The sequence below is a fragment of the Chiloscyllium punctatum genome, chromosome 10, assembly GCF_047496795.1.
Source record: "Chiloscyllium punctatum isolate Juve2018m chromosome 10, sChiPun1.3, whole genome shotgun sequence".
Taxonomy (NCBI): Eukaryota; Metazoa; Chordata; class Chondrichthyes; order Orectolobiformes; family Hemiscylliidae; genus Chiloscyllium; species Chiloscyllium punctatum.
This window is the reverse complement of record NC_092748.1, coordinates 6,284,953-6,297,649: the sequence shown is the minus strand read 5'-3', so window position 1 is coordinate 6,297,649 and position 12,697 is coordinate 6,284,953. Positions and strand designations below refer to the sequence as shown.

At 41.6% G+C, this 12,697-nt stretch overlaps 1 protein-coding gene across 11 annotated transcripts in view; it reads right to left on the bottom strand.

Annotated features, from left to right (window-relative positions):
* The window catches only part of hdac4 (histone deacetylase 4), a 497,199-nt gene that overhangs the window by 137,555 nt on the left and 346,947 nt on the right, over positions 1-12,697 (bottom strand). For 8 of the 11 annotated variants that reach the window (XM_072578375.1, XM_072578377.1, XM_072578374.1 and 5 more), the window contains one exon: positions 62-166. The exons of the other annotated variants lie outside the window; for them this stretch is intronic. In XM_072578375.1, the coding sequence (XP_072434476.1) occupies positions 62-166 (105 nt within the window). The remainder of the gene's footprint in view (positions 1-61; positions 167-12,697) is intronic. 11 annotated transcript variants of the gene reach the window in all.

Sequence of the window (12,697 nt, the reverse complement as noted above, 5' to 3'; positions counted from 1 at the left end):
GAGAGATCTACGGGTTCAAGTACATAGTTCTTTGAAAGTTGCATCACAGGTAGACACTTGCCTTCATTGCTCAGACCATTGAGTATAGGAGTTGGGCTGTCATGTTGAGGTTGTACAGGACGTCGGTAAGGCCACTTTTGGAGTACTGTGTACAGTTCTTGTCGCCCTGTTATAGGAAGGATATTATTAAATTGGAGAGGGTACAGAAAAGATTTATCAGGATATTGCCAGGATTGGATGGTTTGAATTATAAGGATAGACTGGGAGTTTTTCCACTGGAGCATAGAAGATTGAGGGGTGACCTTAGAGGTTTATAACATCATGAGGGGCATAGATATGGTAAAGAGCAAAGGCCTTTTCCCTAGGGTACATAAGTTCAAAACCAGGGGACATATTTTTAAGGTGAGAGAAGTAAACGAGTTTTGAGAAGATTTGTAGCTCAGGTTGAGGTTCTGGATGTAGGTTCGCTTGCTGCGCAAGGTTAGTTTTCAGACATTTTGTCACCTTACTAGGTAACATCTCCAGTGAGCCTCCAGATGAAGCACTGGTAGTGAACCAGCTTTTTATGTGTGTGTTTGGGTTTCCTTGGGTTGATGTCATTTCCTGTTCTTTTTCTCGCTGGGAAGGGGGGGGTTAAATAGGATCCAGGTCTATGTGTTTGTTGATAGAAACTTCTATCAACAAAAACATTGACATTGATCCCATTTACCATCCTCTGATAAGAAAAAATGGCAGTGACATCACCACAGGAAATGATATCACCAACCCAAGGAAACCCAAACACAAATAGAAAGCGGGCTACACCACCAGTGCTTCATTCGGAAGCTCACTCAAAATGTTACCTCGTATGGCGATGAAGCATCTGAAAACAAAACTTTTAGCTCAGCAAGCAAACCGACATCCTGAGAGGAGTAAAATTTAAAAGTGACCTAATTGGCAACTTTTTCAAACAATACATGGTTCGTACATGGAATAAGCTGCCAGAGAAAGTGGTAGATGCAGGTACAATTACAACATTCAAAAGACAATTGGATAGTTACATGAATTTAAAAGATTTAGAGGGATATGGACCAAATGCAGGCAACTGGGACTAGTTTAGTTTGGGAAACTTTGTTGGCATGGACACATTGGACCAAAGGGTCTGTTTCCAGACTGTATGAGTCTATGAGTTAAAGGCTATAGGAAGCAGGCAGGAACCTGGGGTTGGAGCCACAATCAAATCAGCCATGACCTTACCGAATACGCAGCGCACTCTAGGAGTCAAATGATTTAGTCTTATTCCTATTTCTTATGATCTTAGGAGAGAAAACTGTCATCATTAAAAATAAATCATTTTGAGAATGGCAAGGTGCCCCATGAATTCTTTGTTCTTCACACAATGTTGACTGAGAGTACTCTGTCATCAAATAGATAGAACATATGCATTACATTTGATTTTCCTTAGTTATGGAAGGCAACACCATTACAGTGTCTCAAAATGAGCTCTTTTAAAATAAAAAATTTTGAACGACTGGTGAACAAACACAAACCACCTTTTGGAGGCTACTGCCCCATGAAGTAAATGGGATCTGGGCTTGAAATGGAAAGTTAATTCCAGTTCCCAGCCAGAGTTGAATGCTTATCCTTTAATGTGCCAGGAGGTTCCCCTATTATTTGCTTCAGCTAAGGTCCCTATTGAGTGAATGGAGCAGAAATGCATTGCAGATCTTTAGGTATCTCAAGAAGGGATAATTTCACAATAAGTTTAAACATCTGAGATGGTAAGGAACAACCAACCTCTGGATAGCTAACAAATCAAATCATGATTATTGAAAGCACCCTTAAGGTGATGGTTTATTTCTGAAAAGAATGCTGAACATGACATTACATAAATATTACAAATGAAAAGAAAATCAAACTCAGCAACATCAGGCAAAACAAAAATTGACACAAGGTAAAACGCTGACTCCCAACATGTTCCAAAACCTGCTTGATACCTGACCAGGTAAAGAACAGAGGAACCTCAATTATCAGAACAACATGGGAGGGGAGTATTTTGTTATTGAATGTTTGGATAATCGAATGCCAGATAACACAGTTTAACCAAGCATTGGGACCTTGCAATCTTGTCCGGATAATCCGGAATTTGGAAAACTGAGGTTCGGCTAATCGAGGATCAGCTGTGGTCACTATTTAAAAATATTTGGTTACTCCCAACTAAAGTCAAATGCCAATTGGAACACAATTCCTTTCGATTTAGAAATAAAATACATAGCTGTATGAATCAGAATTCTGGATACACAATCTGAAAAGAGAATGGAGTCGGAGCTTGAACATTTTCTTCATTTTCAAATGAATGAATACAGTTTAAACAATGTCAGTGTCCATTGAATTGCAGATATAGTATATTGGCATGGACTGAGGAATTAGAAAATCAATATACAATCAAAGTCGATATGGTTGTGGGAAAAACTTATTGACAAATTTGTTAGCATTTGTTGAGAATGTAACACGCAAGGGAGGTAAAAAGACCAATTGATGTAGATCACTTGAATTTTGAACACAATTATTTGGATTTACAATTAAAAAGAAAGCTCATGATTTTGGGGAGATTACTGTCATGTTAGGATATGGCGTAAAGTAACCAGTTTTGTTGATGATTAAAAGAAAGCAAAACAGATTTTAAGGAGAATATGAAGAGTCTTCAAAGGGTCAAAGATGGTTTAAGTAAGTGGGAAAGAATTTGGCAAATGGAGTACATGTGAAAAGGTGAGACTGACTGCTTTGGCAGGAAGAATAAACAAAAAGAATATTATTTAGATGGAGAAATTTCAGAATGGTGGGGCACAGGAACACCCGGGTGTAACTGCATGTCTTTTCTGAACTTAAATGACGTAGCCAACTCAATTTATTAAAACTACTTTGAAAGAGTATAGTTTGTGCTTAATAGCTCCATCCAAGTCTTGAATATTAATGAAGAGGATACTGAGCAAAACTGATGGATGACCCATCTTTCTCCATTACAACTTCTGTCATAGAGTCATGGAGATGTACAGCATGGAAACAGACCCTTCGGTCCAACCTGTCCACGCTGACCAGATATCCCAACCCAATCTAGTCCCACATGCCAGCACCCAGCCCATACCCCTCCAAATCTTTCCTATCATACACCCATCCAAATGCCTCCTAAATGATGCAATTGTACCAGCCTCCACCACTTCTCTGGCAGCTCATTCCATACATGTACCACCCTCTGTGTGAAAACGTTGCACCTGAGGTCTCTTTGATATCTTTCCCCTCTCACCCTAAACCTATGCCCTCTAGTTCTGGACTCCCCGACCCCAGGGAAAAGACTTGGCCTATTTATCCTATCCATGTCCCTCATAATTTTGTAAACCTGTATACGGTCACCTCTCAGCCTCCGACGCTCCAGGGAAAACAGCCCCAGCCTGGTCAGCCTCTCCCTGTAGCTCAATTCCTGCAACCCTAGCAACATCCTTGTAAATCTTTTCTGAACCCTTTCAAGTTTCACAAATTCTTTCCAATAGGAAGGAGACCAGAACTGCACGCAATATTCCAACAGTGGCCTAACCAATGTCCTGTACAGCCGCAACATGACCTCTCAACCCCTGTACTCAATACTCTGACTAATAAAGGAAAGCATACCAAATACCTTCTTCACTATCCTATCTACCTGCGATTCCACTTTCAAGGAGCTATGAACCTGCACTCCAAGGTCTCTTTGTTCAGCAACATTCCCTAGGACCTTACCATTAAGTGTATTAATCCTGATAAGATTTGCTTTCCCAAAATGCAGCACCTCGCATTTATCTGAATTAAACTCCATCTGCCACTTCTCAGCTCATTGGCCCATCTGGTCCCGATCCTGTTGTAATCTGAGGTAACCCTCTTTGCTGTCCACTACACCTCCAATTTTGGTGTCATCTGCAAACTTACTAACTGTACCTCTTATGCTCACATCCAAATCATTTATGTAAATGACAAAAAGTAGAGGGCCCAGCACCGATCCTTGTGGCACTCCACTGGTCACAGGCCTCCAGTCTGAAAAACAACCCTCCACCACTACTCTGTCTTCTACCTTTGAGCCAGTTTTGTATCCAAATGGCTAGTTCTCCATGTATTCCATGAGATCTAACCTTTCTAATCAGTCTCCTATGGGAAACCATGTTGAAAGCCTTACTGAAGTCCATACAGATCACATCTACTGCTCTGCCCTCCTCAATCTTCTTTGTTACTTCTTCAAAAAACTCAATCAAGTTTGTGAGACATGATTTCCCACGCACAAAGCCATGTTGATTATCCCTAATCAGTCCTTACCTTTCCAAATACATGTACATCCTGTTCTTCAGGATTCCCTCAAACAACTGAGGTCAGGCTCACTAGTCTATAGTTCCCTGGGTTGTCTTTACCGCCCTTTTTAAACAGTGGCACCACGTTTGCCAACCTCTAGTCTTCCGCCACTTCACCTGGGTCTATCGATGATACAAATATCTCAGCAAGAGGCCCAGCAATCACTTCTCTAGCTTCCCACAGAGTTCTCGGGTACACCTGATCAGGTCCTGGGGATTTATTCACCTTTAACCGTTTCAAGACATCCAGGACTTTCTCCTCGGTAATCTGGACATTTTGCAAGATGTCACCATCTATTTCCCTACAGTCTAGATCTTCCATATCCTTTTCCACAGTAAATACTGATGCAAAATATTCATTTAGTATCTCCCCAATTTTCTGCGGCTCCACACAAAGGCCGCCTTGCTGATCGTTGAGGGGCCCTATTCTCTCCCTAGTTACCCTTTTGACCTTAATGTATTTGTAAAAACCCTTTGGATTCTCCTTAATTCTAATTGCCAAAGCTATCTCATGTCCCCTTTTTGCCCTCCTGATTTCCCTCTTAAGTATACTCCTATTGTCTTTATACTCTTCTAAGGATTCACTCAATCTATCCTGTCTATATCTGACATTTGCTTCCTTCTTTTTCTTAACCAAACCCTCAATTTCTTTAGTCATCCAGCATTCCCTATACCTACCAGTCTTCTCTTTCACCCTGACAGGAATATACTTTCTCTGGATTCTTGTTATCTCATTTCTGAAGGCTTCCCATTTTCCAGCCGTCCCTTTACCTGCAAACATCTGCCTCCAATCAGCTTTTGAAAGTTCTTGCCTAACACCGTCAAAATTGGCCTTTCTCCAGTTTAGAACTTCAACTTTTAGATCTGGTCTATCCTTTTCCATCACTATTTTAAAACGAATAGAATCATCTTTTTCTATTAGCACTATAATAATAATCTTCTTCAGACTATTTTCATTTTACTCATTCTAAGTTCCAAATACTCAATTCTTTCACTCATTCCACAACCTACATCTTCAATACAGAAACGATAATGTTCCAGGGCAATTAAGGATGGTCAATAAATTCTGGCTCAGTCAATGAATGTATTTTAACTCATCTTTATCACAATTCCAAGGTCTTGACTCCATCCTGGCTTTTCACCAGACAATCCCTGCTTTCTGATTTGAGCTATTTAAAAAAAATTTCTTCTGCAGCCAATCATTTGGTGATGCCCTTCTGTGCAGGACTTCACTTTGGTTACTTCTATAGTAAAAAGAAAGAGGAATATGGCTTTTGCGGACAGTTTCTCATGCTTTTGCATCAAATGAGACAGCATTCTACTTGGTGTAAAACAGTGATGTTCTAATCTATTACTGTAATGCCCACTAGTAGCAGAGTAATATGACTTTTTGAGGGTTATTTTGTGGAATGGAAGTTAGCAGAGAAACAAAGGCCAAATGGTGAGTTGTCTCTTTCCTTTCCAGATCCTGGAGCAAAGTTTCCTTTGGTCTGAAAAGTCATCAGCTTTGTTTTGTGAAGCATTGAGTGAATTGGGTACCATATATGGCAGACTATAGTCATCTCGTATGATTCTCATAATGTTTGATGCTTCTGAAAATAGACGAGGCCACCTTTAACTTGCTTTCAGAGTCTTTTCTATAGGAAAGGCTAAATACATGAATCTCTCATTGAAGGATTATAGAAAAGCTTCACACTCTTGGCAATGCATATCTGCATAACATAAAAAAATTCTCCTAAATTCTAAACTCCATGCCAAGGGCATTCAACAAAAACCAAAGAAGTTAAACTTTCTCGAGGCATTCATTATTCAGAACTTCAGCACATGTGGCAGTGGCGTTGAGAATGCGCAGCTCAGGTCTCCTGGAGAGTGAGCTCAGCAGAGGATTTATCAAAGACTTTGAACTCTTAACTTTATTCCTTTATTTTTCTATCATATGTTAAGGACTTTCATATTGACCATTACCTTTTCTTCAGTTTTTCGACTAATTCCCTAAGGTAAGACTCAAATTTTTAAAACCTTGTTTCTTTTACTACTTTGTACCTACGTTTTTTTACCTTTGTACCAAAGATGGCACTGTGTGGGGTGACATTATATACTTTTCACATTAATCCTGTACTTCTGTACTGGAATACACATGACAATAAAACCTAAATCACATGTTTGAATAGTTTATTTTCCTATAGATTCTATCCAATGCACTCATTCATTCCATTCTGTATAATTAATTCTTTCTTGTGGGAAAAGATGCATATTGCTTTTTCCTCCCAAATAAAAACCTTTTTGGAGTTTTATCACTATCCCACATTTCTAGAAAAAAGGAAAAATTAACTTGATTGCATCTGAACTTTAATTAGTTTGATATATTTTAAACCAGAACTCGGTCTCTCTATTCTTCCACACACTGCAAACAATCTACAAATCATATGGTGAAACAGCACAATTACTTTTTGATTTAAAGTACACAAGGGACAAATTTCTCTTATTCTAGCAATTCTACTTCAGAAACGTGAAACTAGAAGTACAGAAACCGACAGAGTATGCAGATAAGTTGCATAAATTATACCTGCTTGGAACTGTGGTGATTGTAACGAGGTCAGCCAGCTGGACTTCATAAAATACAAGTTCCCTGAGTGGGGCTGTCAATCCGGTCCAATCAGGGAGCCCTGGCTGACATAAAAGGGTGAATGTCAGGGATTTTGAACCCTGAATGCCTGACTCAGTGCAAGGTAGTGCTATTATCAAAAACGATACATCTGTGAATAGAGGGTGATTGGTGATGAGATGCCAGCCTTTGAAGAGGCATTTCAGTGGTGATGAGAGTAAAGCACAATCCTGAAGAAACTCTCTCACCAGCAGTTGTTTTGAAGTTGGTGAAAGCATTTTTTTTTAACCTCTGGGCAGCTTGATTCGGTCAACCCTGCCATTGAGGACTGGAAAGAATGTGTTTTTTTCAGGCAAATGATATGTGGCAGATGAAAAAAAAAAGAGTAATTCTCCTGATAGCCTGTGAAACTGCAGCTTTTTCTGTCATTAGGAGCCTAATGTTTCCCGAGATACCACTAAAATCTTTCAAGAACTGACTGACATAGTTAAGGAATATTATGACCTCAAGCTTCCTTTAACTCTGAGATACTATCACTTTTACTTGGCAATTTGAGAACAAGGGGAACCCATACTGGGGTTTTTGACTATGTTAAGATAACTGGCAAGAACCTGTGAATTTAGTTTAACCCTTAATGAGATTCTTAGAGACTGTGTCTAGTATGTAGGATTAATGATATGACTATGCAAAAACACCTACTGGGTGAAACTCAATTGGACTTCAAAGGTGCTACAATTGGCTTTATCATTGGAAATTGCTGTAAGAGGAGCATGAGCTGCAAAGTATTCTGATGCAAGTCGACACCCTCGCCAGTCCTCCTGAGTTTGGGGAACTCCACTTGAGTGCAGGCAATTCAAATCCTGATGAAGGGCTTATGCCCGAAACATTGATTCTCCTGCTCCTCGGACCTGCTGTGCTTTTCCAGCACTACACTCTCGACTCTGAGCTCCAGCATCTGCAGTCCTCACTCCTCCCTGCATCTGGTTTGGAACAGATAAATTGCTTTGAAACAATCAAGGTAAACATCTGGTTAAGTGGCCATTTGGTTTAAATGGAGTTTGATACTGGTATAGTCTTACCAGTGATCGCAGAACAATGGTAGTAATAAAATTCACTTTGGACTGCAACCCCTAAATTCTGTGTAAAACCTCAACTAGGCTGAGAACCTATACCTGGGAACCTCTGCAGATTAAGGGTACAAACTCTGTTCTGGTTAAATTACCAGTGATTGTAGTAGAAGGCTCGGACCCAAGCTTGATGGGATGAAATTGGTTGGAAGAGATTCACTTGGATTCGCTCAACATTTCTCAATTACAGAATGGTTACCTGAGTGAAGTTCTAATTAAATACTCAGTAGTTTTCTGGGAAGGTCTAGAGACGATCAGAGGATCCAAAGCAACTTCGCACATTGACCAAGAAGCAATGCTGCGATTCTACAAGGGCTGTCCAGTGTTTTTTGCCTTATGGGCAAAAGCAGAAGCAAAACTTAGAAGACTGGAAAGTGAAGTAATCATCAAACTACCCTAATTCGCGGAAGGAGCAGCATTGGCCATATTGATTTTGAAGCCTGATGGGTCAGTTTGCCTTTGTGGGAATTTTAATCAAACAGTAAACTGCTTTTCACAGCTGGTTACATACAAATCCTCTATCCGATGCAATGGTTATGTAAAGCTGGCAGGAGGTTTGTCCTTCATAAAACTTGAGCTGAAAATGTGTTGCTGGAAAAGCACAGCAGGTCAGGCAGCATCCAAGGAGCAGGAGAATCGACGTTTCGGGCAAAAGCCCTTCTTCCTGAAGAAGGGCTCATGCCCGAAACGTCGATTCTCCTGCTCCTTGGATGCTGCCTGACCTGCTGCGCTTTTCCAGCAACACATTTTCAGCTCTGATCTCCAGCATCTGCAGTCCTCACTTTCTCCTTCATAAAACTTGGCATTCGCCTTGTTTACCTGCAACTGGATTTAGACTAGGATTCTCTGAAATATGCTACAATTAACACCCATAAGCGGCTGTCTCAATATACAAGTCTGTCAGTTGACTTACTGTCAGCCTGTTTAATTTGACAGAGGATGATGGAGAATATTTTGCCGTTTACCTAGATAACATTCTGATAGCAGGGAAAACTAATAAGGAACACTCAGAACTTGAATATAGTCCTAAGGCATTTCTTAGAGACATGCATATGCTTAAGAAGGGGAAATGTGTTCTCCAGGTTCCCCAAGTGACCTAATTGGGCTATAGACTCAATAAGACTGCATTACATCTGTTGGAAGACAATGTGGGTGATCAAAGGTGCCTTGGCCCCCATGTCTGTACCGGAGCTGAGGTCATTTCTAGGTCTAGTAAATTATTATGGCAAGTTCATAATACGGCATCCATCTTGGCACCATTACATTAACTTCTATAAAAGGGTCAGACTTGGAAATGATCTCATAGACAGGCCCTAGCTTTAGCAGAAGTCAAGAAACAACTATCCTCCTCTAAGGTATTGGAACACTATGATCCAAAGCTAGATCTGGTTATTGACATGCAATGCCTCCCCGGATTGCATCAGCGTGATATTAGGTCATAGATGGCCCACTGAAGAGAAATGCCCAATAGTTTATTCATCCAGGATTTTGGTTAATGCAGAGCATAAAATGCCCAAATAGATTAAAAAGGGTTGATGGTCATATTTGGAATCTGAAAGTTCCATGAATGCCTAGTTTCGGGCCACAGTCAGCAGTGGACTTTAATATTAAAGTGCTCATAATCCCAATGAGAAACTATCTGGGGAGTAGGGCAAGTAGCAAATGCAGATGCATTAAGTCACTTTCCATTAGCAGATATACCACCTGTAGTATCCCCAGTGGAAGAGTCGGTCATGACTTTGAATTTTCTGGACATGCTACCAGTCACAGCCAGCAACATCAGACTCTGGACACAGAAGGATGTAGTCCTTACCAAACTGAAACAATTGGTATTAATGGGGGAAACCAAAGGGCATCGTAGCTAGAATTAAAACCTCTTTGGACCTGGAGGGACCAGTTCATTTAAAAGGAGGGCATAGTGTTAGGGAGAACGAGAGTGATTGTTGTGAGCCAAGGTTGCCATCAAGTATTGGCTGAACACAGAGCCCCTCACGGGTATCCAAAATGAAGATGTTTGCAAGAGTTATGTCTGGTGGCCACACCTTGGACGCAGACATAGTCGGTGTGGGACAGTGTCCAGACTGTCAACAAGGTCAAAATGTACCATCAGCAGCTTCCCCACATCCGTGTGAATGGCCAGGTAAACCTTGGAGTCGGTTACATGTCGACTATGGAGGTCCTTTCATGGGATCAATGCTTTTAGTCATTGCAGATACGTAGTTAAAGTAGTTGGATGTACAGTCGATTCATCAAACACTGGAGCGATGATAGAAAAATTGCACACATCTTCTGCGACACAGAGTCATGAAGGTATTGGTCACAGATAGTGGGCCTTTGTTTACCAGCAGGGACTATAGCCAAAGTTGAATGGGATTCAACATAATATAACAGTTCTATATAACCTACCATCAATGGCCTGGCAGAAAGAACAGTCCAAAGTTTGAAGGCTAGACTGAAGAAACAGCCTATAGCCTCAAGAGATAGCAAGCATTCATAGTTCTTGTTAGATTCTATGACTATCCCACATACAACTATAGCGATGGCACTGTCAAAATTGCTAATGGGGAGTGAAATCACAGCAGGAACTCCAATGCCATACCCAAGACTCCGCCAAGTGGAATGGACAATTTGGTGCAAGAATCATGGAAGTGGCCTCTTTTGGTTGAAAGGCATGATCAAGACCAGTGACTTCTAAAGTTCATGTAGGTGCGACTGCCCTGAAAGAAGGACCATTTGAAAGCTGCAAATTTGCAGACTGTGAGAGCAAAATCTGCCCTGCCTTTCTGAGCCATCAGAAATATTTCAGAAATCTGCTGATTCACCCTCTCCATCTAACATTGTTGAATCCTCTGAATCAGAGATGGACATGATGGAAGTAGCCGAGAACTCAGTGGGAAGCTAGAGAAGTGATTGCTGGGCCTCTTGCTGAGTTATCTGTGTCACTGATAGTCACAGGTGAGGTGCCGGAAGACTGGAGGTTGGCAAACATGGTGCCACTGTTTAAGAAGGTCAGTAAAGACAAGCCAGGGAACTATAGACCGGTGAGCCTGACCTCGGTGGTGGGCAAGTTGTTGGAGGGAATCCTGAGGGACAGGACATACAAGTATTTGGAAAGGCAAGGACTGATTCGGGATAGTCAACATGGCTTTGTGTGTGGGAAATCATGTCTCACTAACTTGACTGAGTTTTTTGAAGAAGCAACAAAGAAGATTGATGAGGATAGAGTAGTAGATGTGATCTATATGGACTTCAGTAAGGTGTTTGACAAGGTTCCCTATGGGAGACTGATTAGGAAGGTTAGATCTCATGGAACACAGGGAGAACTAGCCATTTGGATACAGAACGGGCTCAAAGGTAGAAGACAGAGGGTGGTGGGTGGAGGGTTGTTTTTCAGACTGGAGCCTGTGACCAGTGGAGTGCCACAAGGATCGGTGCTGGGCCCTCTATTTTTTGTCATTTACATAAATGATTTGGATGCGAGCATAAGAGGTACAGTTAGTAAGTTTGCAGATGACACCAAAATTGGAGGTGTAGTGGACAGCAAATAGGGTTACCTCAGATTACAACAGGATCTGGGCCAATGGGTTGCGAAGTGGCAGATGGAGTTTAATTCAGATAAATGCGAGGTGCTGCAGTTTGGGAAAGCAAATCTTAGCAGGACTTATACACTTAATGGTAAGGTCCTAGGGAGTGTTGCTGAACAAAGAGACCTTGGAGTGCAGGTTCATAGCTCCTTGAAAGTGGAGTTGCAGGTAGATAGGATAGTGAAGAAGGTGTTTGGTATGCTTTCCTTTATTGGTCAGAGTATTGAGTACAGGGGTTGGGAGGTCATGTTGCGGCTGTACAGGACATTGGTTAGGCCACTGTTGGAATATCGTTTGCAATTCTGGTCTCCTTCCTATCGGAAAGAATTTGTGAAACATGAAAGGGTTCAGAAAAGATTTACAAGGATGTTGCTAGGGTTGGAGGATTTGAGCTACAGGGAGAGGCTAAACAGGCTGGGGCTGTTTTCCTTGGAGTGTCGGAGGCTGAGAGGTGACCTTATAGAGGTTTACAAAATTATGAGGGACATGGATAGGATAAACAGACAGTCTTTTCCCTGGGGTCGGGGAATCCAGAACTAGAGGGCATAGGTTTAGGGTAAGAGGGAAAAGATATAAAAGAGACCTAAGGTGCAACTTTTTCATGCAGAGGGTGGTATGTGTATGGAATGAGCTGCCAGAGGATGTGGTGGAGGCTGTACAATTGCAACATTTAAGAAGCATCTAGATGGGTATACAAATAGGAAGGGTTTGGAGGGATATGGGCCGGGTACTGGCATGTGGGACTCGATTGAGTTGGGATATCTGGTCGGCATGGAGGGGTTGGACCGAAGGGTCTGTTTCCGTGCTGTACATCTCTATGAATCTATGTAACTACCTCGCCACCTCTGCCTCTGGAAGAAAGGAATGAAAGTCTACCAAGGTGCTCCTAACGCAAGAGGCGAGCACCCGGTCATTACACACCTCCTCTGTCTGATTCTGAGTTGAAGGAATCTGACCCAGTGTTAAAACGTCCCAGGAGGCCTTCGAAGGAATTGGACTGTCCTATGTCCGTGGACTCAGAGGTGGAGGGTT